At 44.6% G+C, this 23,256-nt stretch overlaps 1 protein-coding gene across 1 annotated transcript in view; it reads left to right on the forward strand.

Annotated features, from left to right (window-relative positions):
• Positions 1-23,256, forward strand: part of LSM14B (LSM family member 14B) — a gene marked incomplete in the record, with an annotated part of 815,052 nt that overhangs the window by 384,562 nt on the left and 407,234 nt on the right. The window contains 1 exon segment of the mRNA XM_044090355.1: positions 5,904-5,984. Coding sequence (XP_043946290.1) covers positions 5,904-5,984 — 81 coding nt within the window.

Below are 23,256 nucleotides of genomic sequence, written 5' to 3' on the forward strand. Positions count from 1 at the left end.
GCGCTTCAACCTGGGAGTCAGTCATTACCAATTTTGCGCTCTGCCCTTTGGTCTCACCACAGCCCCAGGGTGTTCACCAAGTGTTTGGCAGTAGTGACGGCTCACCTGAGAAGTCTTGGATTCCAAGTGTTTCCCTATCTGGACGACTGGCTCCTGACTGCCACCACCAGGCATCTACTAATGGACAACCTCAAAGCCACCATCTCCCTGGGTGTTACCCTGGGGATTACATTCAATTGGTCAAAGTCTGTCTTGCTGCCCTCTCAGCATAAGGTTCATAGGAGCAGAGATAGACTCAAGATTGATGCGTCTCTCTTCCTGCCGAAAGGATCCAAACTTTACAGGGCCAAGTTCAAGCTCTAATCTCGAGATCCAAAGCCCCAGCCAGGATGGTTCTACAAGTGCTAGGCTCAATGTCTGCCACGGTTCTTTTAGTTCCTCTGGCAAGATTGCACATGAGGATTCTTCAGTGGCTATTGTCAACGCAATGGTCCTTTCAGGATCTTCCCCTCAATCATCACATCATGATTACGGAAATATGCAAAAGGGACCTTCACTGGTGGCTTCAGACATCCAATTTGGATCAAGGAAACCCCTTTGTTCTTCTCTCTCCAGTGGTTACCCTGACGACAGATGCCTCCCAGATAGGGTGGGGGGGGCATTGTCTGGGCAGGCTAGTTCAGGGCTCCTGGCTTCCAGACGAAGCTCTTCTCCACATCAACGTGTTGGAGATGAGGGCTGTACTTCTATCCCTACAGGCCTTACACGAGTTTCTTCCTCAGGGCATCATCGCCATCCACACAGACAACATGTCGGTGGTCTGGTATCTGAACAAACAAGGAGGGACCAGATCGTACCCCCTTTGCAGAGAGGCCATGAGTGTGGGAATGGGCTGTAGCTACCAACCGCTTCTTGGTAGCGACCCACATCCCGGGAAGGTCAAATATATTGGCAGACAAATTGAGCAGGACAATTCTCTCTCCTCACGAGTGGTCTCTAAACCACACAGTAGCAGCTCAGGTTTTCAGGAGATGGGGGACGCCGTGCTGCGACCTATTTGCAACTCCACTAAACGCAAAGTGCCAAAGGTTCTTCTCCTTGATCCCACATCAGGGGGTACCAGCTATGGATGCTCTAGCACAACCTTTGCCAACAGGGCTACTTTATGCCTTTCCTCCAATTCCACTTCTCCCCAAAGTTATTCAAAAAGCTTCTCAATTGGGGTCCTCAATGATACTGATTGCCCCATACTGGCCTCGTCAGGTATGGTTTCCTTACCTGAAGAAGCATGCGGTGGACGATCCGTGGACTTTAGACCTAATTCCGGACTTGCTAATCCATCAGTTGGGACATCGGCATCAGTCCCTTCAATCTTTGAAATTGACAGCTTGGCTCCTCCACTTCCGACTTTAGTTAGAAAGCACACATTAGACCCGGAAGTTGTTCACATTTTATCTTCGGCCCACAAACCCACCACTTAACAAATTGTACCTCAGTAAGTGGAAGAGGTTTGCTATCTGGGCTCAACTCAAGGGCTTAGACCCTATCTCTGCTCCTGTCCCAGAGGTTTTGAAATTAACATCCCTGTTTAATCAAGGATCTTCTGTCTCAACTATTAAAGTCCAACTAGCGGCTATCTCTAAATTCCACGAATCCATGGATCCTCCTTTGATGAGCAACAGACTATGCAAAACTTTCATTAAAGGTGCGAGCCTATTAAGACCCCCAATTTTTCATCCTGCACCTCCGTGGGATCTTGATTTGGTGCTTCGCATTAACATCTTCCCCTTTCGAACCGGCTGCTACATGTGAGTTAAAATATCTGTCTTGGAAAACTGCCTTAGTTGCAATTACTTCTGCAAGAAGGGTTTCAGAGCTTCAAGCCCTGTCTATTAAGCCACCGTACTTGATTTTCCACAAGGATAGAGTTTCACTTAGGCCAAATCCATCCTTTGTCCCAAAGGTCTGTTCTAGTTTCTGTCTCCAACAATCTCTGGAGCTACCAGTTTTCTTCCCAAAATTCTCCAATGAAGCAGAATACACTCTCCATAAATTGGATGTTCACAGGCAATTACGTTTCTATTTAGACAGGACTCAGCAACTTCGTAAGTCAGACCAGTTGTTTGTGTCCTTCTCAGATAGTAGCTTTTGTGATGGTTTGGCCCAATTTATTATCTCCAAATGGATCAGAGATTGTATAACTCAGGCTTATTCTTCGAATAAGCAACTTACAACATCCATCAAAGCTCATTCTACCAGGGCTATGGCTACTTCTATAGCTTTTCATTCCAAGCTCGCTATATCGGAAATTTGTGCTGCGGCTACTTGGTCCAATCCGCACACTTTCATTTCCCACTACAAATTGGATGTGGCATCTAGAGGACGAGCTTCATTTGGTTCCACGATACTCAGGAGTGTTTTCCAGTGAGCCACCCAGGATTCAGGTGCTAGGGACGCTGTCCCATCAGTCAGAATGTAGGCGAGATAGGATCACAACATCTTTTAGTTATGTACTCACCATAACTTCAGATGTTTGGGATCTATCTCACCTACATTCCTAAAACCCACCCTCCTTCCCCCTGCCTTGGAGATCAGAAGAGATTGAACGGTTTTGAGTTCTACTGTTTATCTTGTTTCATCTGACGATGTTATATAAGCAAGGCGTGCATGTATGCGGACAAACTAGATCTGGGGGACTGGTAGTGGTGCATCCTGGGATATAGTAAGCTCAGCCAATAAGAGACTTCGCTCTTTGGCATAAGCGTGCCGAGTCGGAGCAGAGGGATCGGCTCCGAACCCATCAGTCAGAATGTAGGCGAGATGGATCCCAAACATCTGAAGTTATGGTGAGTACATAACTAAGTTAGTCATGTCTGAAACCTCAAAGGTTGAAACTATAAATGGAGCCACCTGTGCAGAGCCAGATTTGGAAAGTGACAAAATTTGGCTACAATTACCCCCCAACATCCCACAGGAAACCCAACTCGTCACTAGGGAACTGGGTCTTTAATGCACCCAGCAGTCAGTGACTGGTATAATTTGCATTTAACAATGAAATGTGCCTATAGGAAGAACACAGACATTTTCTCAGATTTCAGAATAGCTGAGAACTGTTTCCAAGAAGGTGGAACTAATACTTTTTTTAACCTTGTTAACCTTCCACAGTAACTTAATTTCTTTGGACAATAACTTGTATATTTCTGGTGTCATTTCTTGATGCTTTATTGGATTCATTTTTTTATTTGATTCTGCAGCTGAAATTATTCGCTTGTCCAGGTTTACTCTTCCTGTATCTTCATGTTTATATTAGTCTGAAGGAAGTTTCTAATTGTTTTGATTTCATCTGTTAGTATTTTAATTGACAAATTTCTAGTATACCAAGTCCCAAGACTTAATGGAATTGTACCTTTCATTTCATTTTAATTTCTATTTGCTAACCTCCAAGGCAAATTATGAATCTAAACTCTCTTCTCTAACCTGGAGAGAGATTGGTCTCCCAGAAGCTGTCCTGGCTTTGGAATGGACTCTCCACACATATTAAAATGCATCTCTGATCCTCTTCAGGTGCATCCTTGAGTGGATGGGTAACCACAGATTTGTCTCAGGATTGCCGTATTTGTCCCTCATTGACAGGGGCAAGAGGTGCTGACTGAGGTTTCTTTTTTGGGGGTAAACTCTTGGCTAGGTTTGTAAGGGCCCCAGGGCCATTAGCCTTGTAACCTAGGATATTGTGATCCATGCTGGGAGAACACAATAGTTTGAAGCAAACTTCATTTTCCTTAAGACTCAAAGTAAAAGCTTATTATAAGGTCTTAATGTTTGTAAGAATGTCTGCCTGGGAAGATGTGTAGAAAACCTTTTCAACCAGGTAGGAGGGCTGGTCCAAGAATCTTTCACAAAACCCAGGCCAAAATATGTGGTAAATGTACATAAAGCAGTTGCTGAAAATGTACAGAATGGCAAGTTCCAAGTGTCAGCAACAAACACCATTTACAGTTTTAGGGCAGCCACAGTGGTGCAGTGGTTAGCATTGTTGCCTCACAGCAAGTGGTTCTCTGGTTCGATCCTCAGCTGGGGTGTCTTCTGTGGGGAGTCTGCATGTCCTCCCTGTGGTCACGTGGGTTTCTTCCAGGTGCTCTGGTTTCCTCCCACATCCCAAAGATATGCTGCAGGTGGATTGGACACTCTAAATTGGCACTAGGTGTGAATGCGTGTGTGCCTTCTGTGGAAGGTTGGGCGCCGGGCTGGCAACTACACAAACTCCACTGCCAATCATGAGCGGACAGGTGATCTGCTGTGGCGACCCCTAACCAGGAAAAGCCGAAAAGATCTACATTTACAGTTTGCATGCCACTAATTTAACCAAGAAATTGGTAGCAAATGAAAAGGAATTGGGTGTAGTTAAATGTATGTGCACTGAACAATACATTGTGTGAAAGCAGATTGAGCTGTTAAATTGGCATCTTGATGGGGAAACTTCTCAAGTTTAAATTTATTATTGATGGTATACATTGTCAGTAGATTAAAATTTAAGCAAGGACTAGGAGCTGTTTATGTAATTATGGGTTGTCTGTAGTTCCTAGTAGTAACCTTGGCTGAAATGATGGTATGCACTTAACGGAAGTAATTTCACAAAGGCAAAGCAAGCTGTTAAATGTGCAAAGAATTCAGGATTAACCTTTATTTTGAGCAGATAACAGTGAGTTTGAAACTGAATGACAGACCTTTGGTTCTAAGTCTGCAAGCTAATTTGGGAATGGTTGAATTGAGCATTGCTTTAAGCTGGCGTTTGGGTTCAGTCTGATATGAAACTGTACTGCCTGGGAATTGCAGCTTTAGTTTTATCTTGCCTAGTCCAAGGCAAACCAAGATTAAAGCTGCCAAATTGATTCTGAATGTGCACATAGTTTAAGGTTCTTTGAACACTGCCTTTTTGAGGTATTCCAGCAACTGAGTCCATAGCAGTTATCTGGTCTTGTGTAAACGTTAGTACAGCTCTACTGGAAAGTCTCTGGCCACAGTGATTTACAGCTTTCACCATGTGTTGAGCTTCAAAGGAGAACTGGCAGCATGCTGCCCAGCCCACAGTGAACATTCATAGCAAACTTTTGATAACCTGATTATCACTTGTCAGTGTTACTGGGGAACTGAAATTGGCAATCTACCTAAAGTTGGTGCAAACTGGGGCAATGGAAAATCTGCATCCAGGTAAGTTATGTAATAAGGGATTTGAGGTAATGCAGCAGGTTTGTTGAAGGGAGTCTTCAGGAATAAGGTAACCATATGCATCACTGATGGGCCACATTTAGCACAATATTCTTTTTTGATAACTGGTATCCCATCTGAGTGCAGTCTGATTTTACTAGAATGTGTAATAACCTTAAATGCAGTGAATGTATCTTAGTTTGAGGTACAACACGTGTAAAGACTAGTAGCATCATGCCAGTTTCCATTATGTACACTTGGCTGTACAGACTACTGCAAAGGACCTCATTACCTGGATACCTGGCCACATAGGCATGATGCAAGTTTTTCTAGGGGTGTGGTCATAGCTGTATGCTTTAATGTGGCAAAACTGGTTGGGATTTATCCTTTACAGGAAAAGTAGCATTGGTAGGTAGCATCTGAAGTAGTCTTGTTACAGTAACTACTTTCAGATTTGTTTTGTTACTGTAGGTTGTGTAGTTTCACAAGACTTGAAATGCATGTTGCCCCTTTTTTATATAAAACACTTGCTGGATGGACAGCAGCAAGTTCCCCAGAGGTATAGATCTTTAGTTGCATTAAGATCCAAGGTAGACCTTCTTAGAGGTCTCAGTTGTAAGGAATGGCAAAATACATAGCTATATTTTCTGGTTCATTTACTGTCCAGTGAAATAAAAGGTGACTCTTACATTTTCTAGATAAAGCTGATTCCCAGCAAATAGAAGCTCCAAATCCAGCACTAGTAAATGATGAAAACCGAAGGCCCCAGAGAAGATCAGGTGTGTAAAACCTCACTAGTAAATTTCTAGTGCAACTTTTTTTGTGATTGTTCTAGTAGCAGTGGTGTGTAACTGAAGTATGCCTTATTACAAAATACAATTACAAGAAATGCTTCTTGCTTCAATAGAATATTGGCTTGTGGAAACTGGGTTGAAAATTGTTTTCCAAGTTTGTATTGGAACACTTGGATACCAAACAACATTTAGTTTCTCAGTACTAGTGATGGTTTTGGGGATTTTGGAAATTCTGAACTGTGCAAGCTTGGATATTGGGAGAGGGCTAGGATCAAATAAGATGTGGCAAAAGTTTTTAAATGCATTGATGCAGATGTATGGGAGTATAACCTCATGAAATTCATTGTTTACTTGAGCTGTAATCTGAAGTTGAGCTGCTGTCAAGAAGACCTGTTACAGTGGATTTAGTTACATGATCCACTTTATTTTCATGTCTGACTGCCGTCTGCTCTCGGTTCATCTGCGAGATTGCTCCTTCCCTCTCCCACAATGCAGTGCATTCCTACAATCCCATCTCATTTGCTGCCATCAGCCAGGATCCCTCAGCACTAGTCTGTTTTACTCGGATAATTGATTTCTTCAGCTTATTGTTTTAGTTGCTCAGTTGTGTATTGATGGCCTGTATTTTGTGTAGTACACTTTCCCTTTTTGCACTTATTTTGAGGCTTTCATTTTTTGATACTTTCCTTTAACTTTGCATCTGTCAATTTTCATCCATTCCTCAGCAGTTTGGTTTGGATCCAACTCTACCGTTTCAGCTCAGCCACCAACAATTCCTATTACCCGTTATGTTCCATCCCCTAACATACCTCAGATCTTTTCTGCTTTCACGTTTGGACGTGGTTGCTGTGATCTTTCCAGCTTTGTGTTCAAATGTCAGGTAGCTTCTTTTGGTATCCATTCAGATGGAGTTCGTCTGGCTCCTAACTCTGAGTCAGGAAGCCCTCAACAGCACTACACCAATGTCTGCTTCTCTCGTCTAACTTGTTGTTTCAGAGCCCTTGAATCAGCTTTTTCCAGGATCATTGGGGTCTGTAGATATCTTAAGCTGTGAAGCCTGCTTTGAGGGAAATGGCTACATTGGAGCCAAAGCATCCCTATCTGATCAAAGGTGTTGATTGTAGCCGAGCAGTCTCTGCCCCTCAGCTTCAGCATTGGATAGCTTGGGGACTGTCTTTAGGGCAGGTGAAGCTGATGGGGGTGTGTGGCTTCTCTGCTAAGTCTGCTTTTCCCTGAAGTGTTCTGCTTTTAAGGTAGTGGAGAGCTTCTGCAGGATGACTGTTCCTACCACTCATCTCCCTTATGGATACCATAAGTCTGCCTTGAACCTCATCACTCTACTCCCACAGGGACAGCCGACCCAAAGTCTCTAGTGTACCCAGCAGGGTACTATCATTTCTTCAGATTCTTATCCAGAAGACCACACTAAAGTCCCTAGGAAGAGGAAGTGCAAGAGGAGACATTTAGACTCCCCTCAGGAGTTGGTCACTGAAGGTACCAATTTTGATAAGGGGAAAGTGTCCCCAAGATCACCCATTGAAGTTTCATTTGGAGACATCCTAGAGAATCAAGCAGAGGGGTGGTTGGGCTACTGATTCCTCTTCCCAAGAGGAATCTGTATTCCTGGAGGCCTTTGGGTCTGACTAATTTACCTCTTGGGTGACTCTTCCTGATGAGCGCATGGAGTTTTCCAGGCAGGCATAGAAGGAACCAGACATGGTTGAACAGATTCCCCAAGAGAAGACCAAATTTTGGTACCAACTAAAGGAAAATAATTTTTGGATCAAGGGAGTACTGGTAGATGCTGTAGTCATGGCAGTGGCCACCAGGGAACTCGTGGAACAAAGTTCTATCCATCCCCCTAACGAAGTCAAGGGTGTTGGACAGATTTGGGAAGCATGTTTATGCTTCAGTGATATTTGCACTCTGATCACGGAATTTTAGTGCAATTCTAGATTGCGGAGTGATTTAAGGAACTCTCAAAATCTCTTGCTGGGACCAGTAGTTGAGACTGGCCTCAGTTGGCTACTCTACAGACTCAAATCTGTCCATGAGGCTCATTTCACATGAAGCTGAAGGCACCTCAAGGGCTGCAAGTTCAGGAATTTCCATTAGGAGGCATGTCTGGATGCACTTGTGACTTTGGAGCCCTTTAAGTCTCAGTGCACCTTTTGATAACCTCTGGGCCTGAGTTAAACTCCAGGTGTGAGCAAGATAGAAACTCCCTCTCTGCCATGAGTAAGTTTTTCGACCCCTCAAAGGACCTTTCCAGAACCTCAATAAGGAGGTAGGAAAGTGTGGTTAGGAAGTCCAAGGTCCTTTCCAAGATCCATGTGGAACTGGTTCTGTTGGGAGTAGAGGGGAAAACTGTAATGAAAGATGCTGCCCACATGGCAGAGGAAGCCTGCAGAACCAGGGGTCCAGAGATTAACACTTCAGTGTTCCTTGAAGCCTGATCCTCCACCTCTGGAGGCAATCAGGGGTCATTTATCCCTGCACCAGGGAGCCTGGGTAGATATTACAAAAGGTACGAGAGTGCAGAGAGTTTAGAGATTATACTATTTCCTTTTTCCTACCACCTCCACATGTACACAATTCCTGATCCACTCGGAGGAAAGCAGCAGCAGTAGAAATAGAAAAGCTGCTAGAAAAGTCATGCAAGAGGTCCCACCAGACCAGTTAGGATCTGGAACTTAAGATTCTTTAGTGCTAAAGAAAACCAGGGACTGGAGACTGGATGTCTGAACAGATAATTTCAGCACAGTTCACTCTTCTGCCTTTTTTGTGCAAGGAAGACTGCTCAATAGGCCTGTCGCATGAACAGACTAGCCAGAAGGTACTTCTGGGGAGCCTGTCATTGCCAACAGAGCACTGCCCTTTGGCTTCACCACACACTCCAGGGTGTTCACTAAATGCATGGCAGTGGTAGCAGCACACTTGAGACTGCCAGAATTCCAGATGTTTTTGTAGTTGGACTGGCTCATAACTGCTCCACCAGGCACCTACTGATGAGAACTTGAGACCAGGTACTCCAGACATGCTCCCTTCTGAGATTTGTTGTAATTTATGGTAATCCCCAGAACAGTCTTAGACATTGGAATTCATAGGAACAATTTTCACAGTATCTGTGACTAACTTTTCCTATTCCAGGAGTAAAGTGCGTCTGGTAGCAGGTCAACAAGATTATTCTAAATTCCTCAGTTTCAGCCCAGTTGATTCTACGAGCCATGGGATCAGTGTCTGGCTCTGTCCACTCAGTTAAGAATTACCCAAGCATGTACAATCCTTTGAATCTGCTCCGACCAGGTTCTACAAGGCCGTCCCTTCATTCTTCCCCAACCCAAGGTCATAGTGACCACAGAGACCTGAGTGGGGGGCACTTCTGGGGAAAGTCCAAGGCACATGGTCCCCTGAAGAAGCCAATATATGTACATAATGTCCTGGAAGTGAGCAGTGCTATTAACATTCCAGGCTTTCCAAGACGCTCTTGGGACAATTGTGATGCAATGTCTGTAGTTTGCATCAAGGAGGAACCAGATCTTGCCCCTCGTCTCCATCCAGTTTGGAAATGGGCAGTTCTCAAGTGTTCCTGGGAAAATCCAACGTGGTAGTTGAGCAAGTTTATTGTACTACCTCATGAGTAGTCTCGGAAGTGTCAAATTTTCACCAGTGGGGCCAGCCATGCTGTGACCTATTTGCATCTCCCCTAAACAAGTGCAGCAGGTTCTTTACCCAATCCCCCAACCAGGGCAGTCACAGATGCTGTCATAAATGATTGACCCCCCCCAACACCCTTAATCCCCAGATTTCTACAGAGAATCTTGGTTTACTAGCAGTCATCCTCATTGCCTCTTACCATCCTTGACAAATTTGTTTTGCTTTACCTGGCCTCATCTAGTCTACTCCTAGAATTCTGTATCCAGTTGGACATTCTTACCTGATGGGGAATGATTCATCCAGATATCTCAAACCTAAAACTGATTTTTCCACTTCCATTGATAGCCAGACAGCATACGCCATCTTCCCCTTTTGGTTATATACTTTGCTTTTCCCACAAAGCTTCCACAAGGAAATTTACAGAAATAAATTGTTTTGGGTGCAGCAGAAACATTTAACCTTTGTCAAGCACTAGTGCATTGTCCTTGAATATTTAGTACGTTTTCACTGCAGGAGCCTGCTTAACTCTTGCTGCCATTACTAATTTTCACATTGGGATTAAAAACTACTTGGATTCATCTAAACTTTGAAAGGCCTTTGAGATGTACCCTACTTTTGAGACCCCCTGTTGTACAAGGATCCAACTCCACCAAGTTTAATTCCCCTTTTGAACCAGCAGCAAAATGCGAGCTAAACACTTTTGACCTGGAAAACTTTTTGGTAGGAATCTCCTCTGCTAGAAGGCTGTCAGAACTTCAAGCACTGTTCTCTAAACCTCCTTAGTATTTCAGAAGGATAGGGTAGCTTTACAAGCCAATCCTTCCAAGGTTGTGTCAGAATCAAACATAAATTTGCCAGGTTTCTTTCCAAATTTTACAAAGGCGAATGTTATATTTGCTGCACGTTCATTGCAGTTTGACTTCTACTCAACTTTCAAAAAAAGCTTCTTTATGGATTCTAAATTAGGCAAAACAGTTACCAGAGGTAACCTTGGCAGATGGCTGACCAATGTATCCTTTGCCAAACAAATTGGATTTGTCCTTGCCAAAACCTTTGAGCCCATTCAACTAGATCTGTGACATCTGTATTTATCCAGGGCTTCCATGGATGATGCATGTGCCACTGCTACTTGGGCTAATCCTCTTACCTTCATTACTGATTACACGTTGGATCTGGTCTTGAGGGGAAGAGTAGCTTGAGCTTAACTGTGCTCAGGAATATCCTTAGTCCCCCAGGGATTTTGGGTAGCTGGGGACTGTCCCAGTTGAAAAAATCGACATTGGATACGTGGGAACCACTGTTCCTGATGAGCTCCAAATATGGATTTATATTGCGAGAAAGCTAATTCTTTTGATACAAGTCAGCAAACATTTGAGGTATATTGGGGGATATAGACCATTATAGGTAAGGGAAGCCCTCGTTAGTGGCCACAAGTTGAAAATGTTAGAGCTGGATCTGAACACAATGTTTGAAAATAAAACTGAAACCAGATGGAACATTATGGTGAGTGCATAACGTTTTTGTTGCAAGGTCTTCCCTTTCCATTTGTATCTTCATCAGTTTCATTGATCTTTTCATTTTGGAGAAGACTTAATGCTGCATTTTTGGGTAGAATTCTGCTGCAGGGTACATAAACTTTGCCTGGGGCCAGGGCATTTGCAAGTGCAGTGCAAACTTAATTGCTGTTCTCTTAGTGAGATTGTCCTAGAGAAAGATCAAAGGGGAGATGTGCTTCAACACCGTCTTAACTTTGGTGCTTCCTATTCAAAGTCCTTTGTAAGCAGAGTAATTATGGAAAGGTCCCCTCATACAAATACTTTAGCTAGCAGCAGGCCCTAGGCAAAGGAACTTTCCGGGTTCCTGGGCTTCACTGTTTTCTTTCCCATAGGTCTGTCAGGAATTCTGTAGTTATTGATTGGAAATGAATGAGGGCATTTGTCAGGGGTCTGATAACAGGTATCGCACCATCCTGTTGGGTGAATAGGGTTGGCCTGCTAGCTCAATTCTACTGCTGCCTCCCCATTGCACCTTGGTGCCAGTGGATCTAGGGCTGAAATTGATATTGGAACATCCCTTAGTGCTGTGGACCCCCCCCCCCGTTCATTAACAGAATATGCATCTGATGCACTTAACACAAACGTGGAGTAGACTATCTTGGTCTAGCAGGATTTGGCCCTGTAGCCAACTGGCCTCTTGGTTCTGGGGGTATGCTACCTTGCAGTCTGCTTTGGGAACAGTAGATTGTGGCTGGCTTATCCACAGTGCCATCAGGGTTGTCTTGGGCATTATTTTTGAGGTTCATTGCCCATTCATTGAAATAGGAAGGGGGTGCTCCCTGTTTTGGCTCCACTCAGACACTGGTAGTCTACCTCAGTTTTCATCCCAAAGTATAGACCAGCTCTTCTAATGGTCTGCAGCTGACCAAAGCTCTAAGGATAGTTCTGCATTCTCAGATGACCAGCCCTGCTCGTTTCCATGAAGTCAGTGCAAAGGGAGGCACATTGATTCCCTGTGGAATCACTTTTATACTGGGCGTAAACCTCCAAGAAGTATCCTGCAGTTCCCCCAAAGGACTCCTGGAATGTAAGAATTAAAGAAAATTGGCCCAACAACTCACTTCCCTGGATAAGATTTGAAGGTTTTAGGTCTGGCCCTGTACTTCCTGGGTGTAGTTGTTCCAGCTAACCATCTTGTGGATTTGGTAATGGACAGACAGGAAACTGACATGGTAGTATCTATTCCCTGCAAAATGGAAATGATTGAAACCACACAGTGATGACCCATATTGGAGCAAGGGCCCTCTGATTCTATTGTAGGTATAGTGAACACTAGCTTTGAGAACTGATATTCCTAACTGAGCTAGGATGAGGGACTTTTTTAAGTGGGTTTATGGCTCTGGGAATCATTCTGTAGGGGGTACTAATGTTCTCACATGACCAGTTTGCAGAGGGCCTTGTTAAATAGACATGGAAGTCCCTTGGGACAACACCAGGAAGCAAACAAGCTCTATCTCTGTTCCCATGAGGCTGACTCAGTGCAGCAGTCAGTGGCATCTAAAGCAGCACACAAGCATAGGTATGCAGTTTCATGGTGGTTTGCACTTAAAAGCTGCTTTGTCCACAGTACCTTCCCCTCAAGAGGAACCTTGAAGTGCATATGGAAGGAAATGCCATGGGAGTTTGCTTTAAAACCTTTATGCATCAGTCTCTGGTTCTGAAGATCTGTGCACATCCTTTGAGCCCATCTCTACTACAGCAGGTAACATTTCCCAGAAAGGGTACAACAGAACCAATGGTCCATTTTCAGGCAAACCTCCCCCCCGGGGCAGTCATGGGCTCCTCACCTAGATTGGTTATCAATTAACCAAGACAACTGGGTCCAGTTTCTTATCTGGAGGCTCATACCATTCATGTCAGTCACAAACCTAACTTCTCTCCTCCAAGAGAAGGTGACAACCCAGGAGAATTTTCAAGGTCTATCCTTTCTGGTCTGACCTCAGATTGCTCTTAGTTATTCTAAAGGGAAATATAGGCTCTTGAGCCCTTTGTGCATCAAGTAGTCTGTATGGTCAATTCTGGCTGTTATCCCTTAGACTTAGTCTTTTACTTCAGCAGGACTACCCACTGGCCTGCCAAGTCCTGCAAACACTAGGCTTAATGCTGGCAGCTGTTAAACTAGCTCCTAATGCCAGATACCACAAGTATTTCAGTGGGCATTAGTATGTAGTAATAGCAGCCCACCCATCCACTTGACGTTCCCATCTGGTTGTCCAGAAGTGGACTTAATTCCCCTGTACAAACAGAATCATTACTTTGTTTTACCTCCATCAATGGCTGTTAACCATGGAAGCCTCTCCGGTGTGTAGAAGGCATCACAAAAGGAATTGCAGTCCAAAGAATATCCCATCAAGAGGCTTGCCTCCCCTTCAAAATGCTTGAGGGGGGATGGTCCTTGTCATTCCACAAAGTGTGATTTCAATACCAAAGTCAGTACCATATAACTGAGTTGCCAGAGGAACCCAGTGTTAACCATTATGCTGAGAGGCAATGAGACAGCAAGTCTAGTCTTTGATAGCAACACATTCCAGGTCAAACTGACTTCTTAGGCTCACTGCATGTTGCCTCATTATTGGTCCCTCATAGAATAGGAAGGAAGCTCTTCAGCTACTTGGGCCAACCTTGCTGCAGCTTGCCTCCCAAAACATTAAATGTAGCAGTTGTCCATCCCATCACAAGGTGGCACCCAGAGAAGGTCTGGCTTATCCATGGCCACATGGCCTACTGTGACTTCTCTGACAAGCCTTTTACAGAAAGCTTTCCTGTGCAAGGCAAAAGCAATTCTCACAGCACCTTTCTGGTTGTGGCTTCACCTAAGAATCCTGCAACCAGACCTAATTTCCTGTTATGTCCAGCCAGCTGTACCCACTCTCTCCCACAGACCAACTCCATGTTTTTCCCAGTGACTGATAGTTACCATGCCCCGTTACCAGAGTAATTCAGATTGCTTCTCAAACACGCCATAAAAACTAGAATTTTTCTATAGTACACAAAGGACCCCTTTTCAGTTCCCAGTCTGTCCATATCACAGTTGGTTAACTTGTGCAATTCTACAGAGTTCCAGGTATTCCAAACTTAAGGTACAGCTAGCAGCTATTTCAGGTTTTAATCAAGGCTTCAGTTAAAATTATTTGGCTTCCCAAAAGATTAAAGCCCTTTTAAAGGCACATCTAATCTGACCTCCCCCAGGCCCCCACTACATCATGAGGCCTCAACATTGTACTGCAGGCTTGCTCTGCATTTACTTTAACCTGCTTCTGCCTGTATAGCTCTCTCCAGGAACTCATGGTAGCTATCCCATTAGGTAGCTATCCCATTAGGTAGCTATCCCATTAGGTAGCTATCCCATTAGGTAGCTATCCCATTAGGTAGCTATCCCATTAGGTAGCTATCCCATTAGGTAGCTATCCCATTAGGTAGCTATCCCATTAGGTAATACTATCAGAACTTTATGCCTTTAGACTCTTGATGGGCAAGAAGATATGCTGGCTTGCAAGATGGCCAAATCCTTTTGTTCCTGAAATTGTCTGAGTTCTCAATCTACCACTTTTCATCCTCTACATGCAAATGAGAATATTGAACAGATGTCTGAACAAATTGTTTTTCACAGGGCGAAACTTTAAGGAACAGCAGGAATGTCCTTTTATGGAAGAGGGAAGGAGCTCTATTAGAAGCATCTGTGAAAGTTGCTGACTTTCTGTTACAGGGATGTATAACCCACCAGTCTGTGGACTAAGTGCCTGATACTTATGGTAAGTGCATAACTTTATTTCCATGGAGTGTGTACATATTAACCACAATATTCTGACTACATAAGTGTAGTTAATGAAACCCATATTGCAGAATCAAATCTGCTAATGTAAGAGGCAACTTATCTTGAAAGATCTCTTACAGTCTGAAGTGGTAAGAATCAAACCTTGTATGAACTGTAGCCGCATGCCCACAGGACCTGGGTTGGCCACTGCAGGCATGCAACCAGTTCCTAGGCCTGGTTGCCATTCCTCACTTCTGATATGCAGCAGTTACTTTTGGTGGCATTTTTATTGGTAACAATTCCAGTCATATACTGGCAATATCAGATTTCCGTTGGAGTCTTTGCTCACTTCTCCTTTGGGTGAAAACAAGTTCACTAACTGTTGTGTAGGGGACTGAATTTACAATACAGAGCTTAAGAAGCGATTGTTTCAGAAAATCGCTGCTTACTCTTTAAACAAATCTTTGCCTCTGTCATAAGTGATTTAATTTATACAAATGAAAAGCAACCATGTTGACATTTTAGTTGCAAACTTGTCTATTGACAGATTACATTCAAATCCTGCCTTAAGTCTCATTCCTCATCCAAAACATTGTGCATGTCTTCAGTCCCCATTTTATGTATTGTGCTCCTACCCTTTTTCTAAAGGTCCTATTTCCAGTTCTTACTATTCACTATTGGTACAGTTTTGTCCTTTATTTCCATTTTCTTGTAATTGCTTTGACTACCACCATAATTCAACTCAAAGCCTTGCTTTGCATAGGAAATTCAGATTCTGTATCATAGCTCAAAAATCTTTTCCTTGGCGATACCAATTTGTTCACCCAGTATTTGAGTAGTCTGCAGGAATTTTTAAGCCTACCAACTCATTACACTCAAATATGGTTCCCAATTACATAGCTACATTTTTCACCCTCAAAGATCTTTTTTAGGAATAAGAGTGGCTGGGAAAGGTGGTTCAAAATGTCCCAAGGTATGTTCCATGATGCATGTGGATGAAGTGCCCCCAGAGGCAGAGGGGGGAACTCCAATGGATGTCATCCTTGTGGCAGAGGTGGCCTGCAAATCCAGGGTTCACAAGAATTTCTTAACCCTGCCAGTGCTCCTGAACAGAGGCCTGACTGTCCACCTCTGGAAATGGTCAGACATTTATCCCTGCACCAGAAGGCCTGGCTAGACTTGACAAAAGATACTAGGGTGCACAGGATTGTATCCAGAGGTTATAGTGCAATTTTCCCTACCACCGATTTCAAGGAAAATACTTGATTCACTTAGTCAGATCCAGTAGCAATCCTGTCAGATCCCACCAGACAGGATTTGGAACTTAAGGTTTTTTAGTGACAACACAGGGGACTGGAGAATGTTTATGGATCTCAAATCTGTTCAGTGAACTAGTTCTGGATGGTAACTGTTCAGTCAATTCTCCTTTTTCTGGGCAAGGATGACTAGATGTGCTCAAATCTTCAGGGCACCTATCACAAATGAACAGGTGATCCAGAAGGTACACTTCTGGCAAGGAGCCAGTTACTACCAGTTCAGGGTACTTCCCTTTGGACTCTACGCAGACTCCAGTGTGTTCACTAAATGCATGGCAGTAGTAGCAGCTTACTACAGACTGCAGGTATTCTGGGTGATGTCCTTCAAGAATGCAACTGCAGTCATAACATATGGGTTGTCCTGCCTCAGGCAGCCCTCTGTCGGCCAGATTCCAAAGTCTGGGTCCAATGTCGGCTGATGTCGCATTTCTCTCAGAGCGGCTGGAGTATATAAGCATCAGCCGATGCCATTTTCTTCAGTCTTTCTTGCCGCGCGGTGCCCAAAGCAGAAGCAGTTCGCAAGTGCCGGTCGGTCAGCTCCTGTATTCTTCGAATCTGAAGTCATCAAAAAAGCTAAGTACCCCGTTGGGGACCTTTTCTTGCCTCAGCCGATGTCGGAAATTACTGAAAGTTAACAATTGTCTGTTTTGTGGTAAACAAATGCCTCATAAGGATTTCCACTCTTACTGTCTTCCTTGCCTCGGCCCAGACCACGACGTCTCGGCCTGTGCCTGTGCTCTCTTCAATAAGCGCACTCAGGCGCCGGGCGGAGTTCGCTGAAGACTTTTTCGACGATAAATTTGCTTATACAATGCCGTCGGAACTTCCAACATCGCAGACCCCAAGAAACGAAAAGACCGGGACCAACATCCTCGGCCCACGTCTTCCACCGACTCCACGCCTAAACCAACCGAGAGTGCTCCGGTTCCCCCTGAGATGGTTATTTCACCGCTCCGAACCAAAGACACTGCATTACCGATTCCTCTGATACCGGAGGCCACACCGCCAGTTATAGATTTTCCTCCGGATACTGAAACTGAGGAAATACCAGAGACCATTGCTGTAGATAAGGTCACTCCTGCACGTGGAGCTGCTAGGCCTCCTATGGCCATGTCTATTAAGGCCTACACATGTGCAAAGGCAGCCAGCAAGACCAAGCACCTTACTGCTAAAGCCTTACCTCAGCCTACTCCCGAGACAAATCTTGACTATGGCCACAGACTTAATTTCCATGATTAGAGGTTCACAGGCCCATCCTGAAAGGATCCCAGCCGCCTTCTGATAAGCCCCGGGTTGAACCCTCTGACCCTATCCCTTCAGATGAAGATTCTGAGAGCTCTGTTCACTCCGATGGCCAGGAAGAGCTCTTCCAGACCTATGATGACTCTGATGCGGAGGATTCCATCCCCTCTGCCTCCCCTCCTGAGGATATTTCTTTTGGGGAAGTTCTGCATACCATGAGGGAACATTTTAAGTGGCAAGGCCAGGAATATTCTGATTCCAGAAAGCGCCTTCGAACCTTCCTTAAACCCCAACACAGACCCCTGGCTATACCTCCTGTGCTTGATGTTTTGGATGACCTTACCCCGGATACTCTTCCTCCTGCTCCAGCCAAGCCAGACAGATATTACAGGGTCCCAGAAACACATTCTCATTTCTTTAGGGCCCATGCTGTTTATTTAGAAACTATTTCTCAGGGACCTAAAGGGGTTTCTGCATCCACCTCCAAAAATCCTTTGCCTTCCAACAGAGAAGCTAGGTCATTAGAGATGGGGGAAAAAGGTCTACACCTCCACTACTTTGAGAGCTCTGAATTTCCTCTTTCATATGTTTCAATATCAGGATTACCTGTTAGATGATTTACAGAAAACATTGGCCTCTCCTGAACCTTTAGACAGGAAGTCTTTGCAGGAAGCTGTACATAATTCTCAGCAAGTCAGCAATCCCTTTCTGCAGTGTGGATATGATGCATTGGAAGCTTCATGTAGGGCAGCTATGACAGGGGCAGTCATTCGTAGACATGCATGGTTAAAAGAACAACCTCTACCAGATCATGTTAAGGCAAAACTTCTTGATGCACCTTTGGAAAAGAACAAGCTTTTTGGTGCTAATGCTAAAGATGTGTTAAAGTCCATCGAGGAAAAAGCAAAATCAGTTCAGACGGTCAAAGATTTCCTCCAGGTTCAGCCACCCAGATTCAGCAGGAATTGGCCTTCTAAAAACTGGTCCTTTCCTAATCCTGAAAGATTTCAAAGGGGTAAAAACAGGTGTGGAAGAGGACAATACAGAGGTTCTTACAGGGGGCGACAATGGCAGCCAGCAAACTAAAGAAGTGACACAGGGGTCTTCCCTGCCTCACAGGGACAATCTCAATAACTTTCCTCTACTTCCGCTGACCAAGGAGCAAATAGAAGCTCCCTTGGGCGGAAAATTATCTCTGTTTTCAGACAATTGGCACAGATTGACAAAGGACAAATGGATTTTGGACATTATAGACCAAGGTTACAGGTTCCACTTTCATACCTTACCAAGAAAACAAGGCATGCCAAACCTACCACAACCAGAGGGCAGAGGCTATCAAGCAAATTTCTCTGCTTGCTCAGATCAAAGCAATAGAAAGAGTTCCACAACAAGAACAAGGCCAGGGGTTTTACTCAAGACTGTTCCTTGTTCCAAGAAAAACTCAATGGATACCAATACTGGATTTGTCCGCATTAAACACTTTTCTCATAGTACCAAAGTTCAAAATGCTGACTCTACAGCAACTCCTTCCCATGCTGGGCAAGGGGTCTTGGCTGATTACTCTGGACCTCAAGGAGGCATACCTGCATGTCCCTATCAGACACAGCTGCAGAAGATACCTCGGATTTCTTGCAGGGCCAGAGCATTATCAATTCTCAGCATTGCCATTTGGCTAATCTACTGTGCCCAGCGTATTTACAAAATGCCTGGCTTCAGTAATTGCTCATTGCAGGCTCCAGGGGATCCAAATTTACCTGTACCTGGACGACTGCCTCATATAAGCGGATGACAAATTGATTTTGACAAAAAACTTTAACTATGTCATACAATTGCTACAGACTCTGGGATAGTCAACTTCCAAAAGTCAAGACTTCAGCCATCCCAGCAAATAACCTTCTTAGGAGCCAATCTAGACACAGCCTCAAATGGCTTACCTGACAGAAGGCAAGCAAGAGAAGTTAACTCCTTTCAAAGGTTTGGCAAAACTCACCCAGATGACTGCAAGGAGATTCCTACAGGCCCTGGGTTACATGGCATCCTGCATTCTCCTGGTTCCATTAGCAAGACTACACATGGTACCTAAAAAGCCTATGGTCTCAGCACAGCAACAACCTAGAGACAACCATACCGCTCATTCCATGCCTACAAAAGGAATTCCTATGGTGGGCCTCGGCAAGCCAGGCAAACACGTATGTCATTCTAAAAACCTCATAACACAGACCATGACCACAGACGCCTCAGACCTTGGATGGGGGGCGCACATGGAGGGCAGATGTATACAAGGACAATGGTCTCGAAAGGAAACACATCTGCATATAAACCAAAAGGAAATGCTGGCAGTAATGCATGCCATCGAGGCCTTTTGACAACTTCAGCAAGGCCATCTACTGATACGGACAGACAACACCACTGTGATGTGGTACATAAACAAGCAAGGGGGCACCCATTCTTACCCCCTTTGCAGACTGACAATGAATCTTTGGGAAAAATCACTGAGCCTAAACATACAGTTGCAATCCCAGTTTGTTCCAGGCAAAGACAATGTGCTGGCGGACAGCCTAAGCAGGAATTTCATAGATCCACACGAGTAGAGGTTACATCCGAAAATCTTCACACAACTCACCTCGACATGGGGCAGGCCAGAAGTAGACCTATTTGCCTCCCACCTCAACCATCATCTACAAAAATTCTGTTCAAGGACATACCATCCACAAGCTTGGAAAATAGATGCTCTTTCAACTGGAACTTCCTAAAAATCTATGCGTTCCCGCCTCTGCCACTGATGACCACAGTATTACTAAAGATCAAAGCAGAGGCCCAAGGGGATCCTAATAGCTCCAGACTGGCCAAGACAACACTGGTATCCACTACGGAACATATGTCACAGCAAAAAGTGGGCCCTGCCCCAATGGCCCCTACTTTTGACAACACAACTTCAAAACAGTGCATCCAAACCTTCAGACGCTGCAGCGAACAGCCTGGGAGATCCCATGAATAACCTCAATCTATCTCTCTCCAAGGAAGTTCAGCGGATATTAAAAGAAGCTCGAAGACCATCCACCAGAAAGGTTTACTTAGCAAAATGGAAGATTCAGCATTTGGAATACCAGCAAGGGACATGATGCATCATTATTGAACATCCCACTCATCCTGGAATATTTGGCAGATGTGCTACAGAATGGACTCTCATATTCTTCCATAAAGATGCATGCTTCAGCTATTTCAGCAAGATATAACACTGATCCGCCTGTGTTTTCACATCCTTTAAGGCAATTCCTCAGGGGGATCAAGAACATTAAGCCACCAAGAAAGGCTCCATTGCCAGCTTGACCTCAACTTTGTCCTAGAAAAACTGACTCTACCTCCCTTTGAGCCAGCAGCTTCAGTGGACTTACAATTTCTCTCATGGAAGACAGCTTTCCTGTTAGCAATTACCTCAGCAAGAAGGGTTTCGGAACTACAGGCCCTAATTGCAATACCACCGTTCATAATCGTTCAGAGACGGGGTCTCCTTAAGAACCAACCCTACCTTTATGCCAAAGGTGGTATCTAGGGTTTCTTTAAATCAAGCTATTCACCTGCCTACTTTCTTCCCCAATCCTGAGAGCAAAGGGGAAAGACTGTTGCATACCTTGGACATTCACAGACAACTTCGCTACTACCTGGACAGAACCAAGACCAGTAGGAAGTCTAAGCTTTTTGTAGCTTACGCCCCTGGAGTACAAGGAAAAGCCATTTCCAAACAGACTATTTCAAAATGGATTGGACATTGCATCAGATTTTGTTCCTTCCATGGGAAGAATGTTCCAGCCAGTGTCAGACCACACTCCACCAGAGCTACAGCCACCTCTACAGCATTCTTAAGAGGGGTGCCTACAAAAGACATTCTAGAAGCTGCTACATGGAGCTCCGTGCATACATTCTCCAAACACTACAATCTCCCTTTATACTCCAGATCCAGAGCAGGCTTTGCTTCGGCAGTCCTGCAGGGTTTGTTTGCCACACCATCTCTTTCCTAGAGCATTCCTCCTCCCCCAGCTAAGCTATGGTATTCAACCCATATGTTATGACTGCAGTTGCATTCTTGAAGGACATAGTACAGTTTTGTACCTACCATAAATGTAGATGTCCGATAGATATGCAACTGCAGTCGGACCCCCCCCCCCCTCCATACCCCTCTATGCCTCGGGTCCACTCCTATCCCTGTTTCTCTTAGCTGGGGATATGTTATGGTGCATCTGTTTATTGCTTACTTATTTGTCTGGAATCCTGTTTGTCTTCCAATTTGATTACAGCCTTCCTTGGAGGGCACCTGGCATCTGGGGCAAGAAACACTGAAGAAAATGGCGTCGGCTGATGCTTAAATACTCCAGCCGCTCTGACCTCGGAGAGAAATGTGACATCAGCCGACGTCTGACCCAGACTTTGGAATCCGGCCGACCGAGGGCTGCCTGAGGCAGGACAACCCATATGTTATGACTGCAGTTGCATATCTATCTGACATCTACATTTATGGTAGGTACAAAACTACTTTTCCCTACCTGGACTGGCTTATTACACTCTGACCAGGCATCACCTTGTAAAGAAATCAGGTTCTCCACACCTGTGCTCTCCTAGGAGTAACTGCAAACTACAGCAAATCACAATTTCCACCAACTCTGACATTGGAATTTAGTGGGGTGCTGCTCAACCGACTGCAGTTGCTTCCCTTCTACCACACCGACTTCAAGGTCAAGGTAGAGAACACGTCAGTCTGCCTGCACAATTCTCCAAACTCGAGGCTGTGATAACTAGTTCCATTGGCCAGGCTTTACATGTGGATCCTTCAGTGGATATTGGCTACTCAGTGGGCATTGTCATGTTGGATAAAAATTGCCAACACTTGCAAAAGTGATCTCTACTGGTGGAATTAGTCCAAGTTTTCCATTGCCATCCCTTCGGTCCCCAACAGCCCAAGGTCATAGTGACCACAGATGCTTCCCAGAAAGGGTGGGGGTATTATCTAGGGGGGACTGTCCAGAGTACTTGGTCCCACAGAGACCAATTTGCATATAAAGGTCCTAGAGATGAGAGCAGGGCTCTTGGCTTTACTAGATTTTCAAGATATTCCTTCTGGGACCATTGTGATTCAAATAGACATGTTAGTGGTCTGGTACATCAGATCTTAACTCTGTGCACATTCTGGGGAGATCCGTGATTGCACCTGCTCAGTTTGTCTGCATTCTTCACAGGAGTGGTTCTTCAAGGAGTGGCAGATTAGATGTTCATTGGGGCCAGCCATGCTGCAATCTTTTGGCCTCTCCCCTGAAGTGCAGCAACTACTTTGTCCCAGTTCTCACACAAGGGCAGTTGGGATGGTCTACTTCATGACTGGTTCCCTCGTCTCCTTTATGCTTTCATCAACCCCATTGATTCCAGAATTTCTGCAGAAAGCTGCCAGTTTGAAGAGCACAGTAATCCTCATTGCCCCCTATTGGCCTTGACAAATTTGGTTTCCCTTCCTTTGGCCTCACCTATTTCAACCACCATAAAACCTAGATCTAACACCAGACCTAATTCTCCCGATGGGCATGTCACACTCGGACACACCAAACCTCAAGCTGACTTGGCTTCTCCAGTTCCCTTCGTAGCCAGAAAGTCTATGCTAATCACCTGTCTGTACACTTTTTTTCCCATAAACCCTCTCCAAGGAAAACTTTATTGAAGTAAATGGAGAAGATTTTTATCTTGGG

This window comes from Protopterus annectens, chromosome 12.part0 (genome assembly GCF_019279795.1).
Source record: "Protopterus annectens isolate FY-2018-M chromosome 12.part0, PAN1.0, whole genome shotgun sequence".
In the NCBI taxonomy this organism is placed as follows: Eukaryota; Metazoa; Chordata; order Ceratodontiformes; family Protopteridae; genus Protopterus; species Protopterus annectens.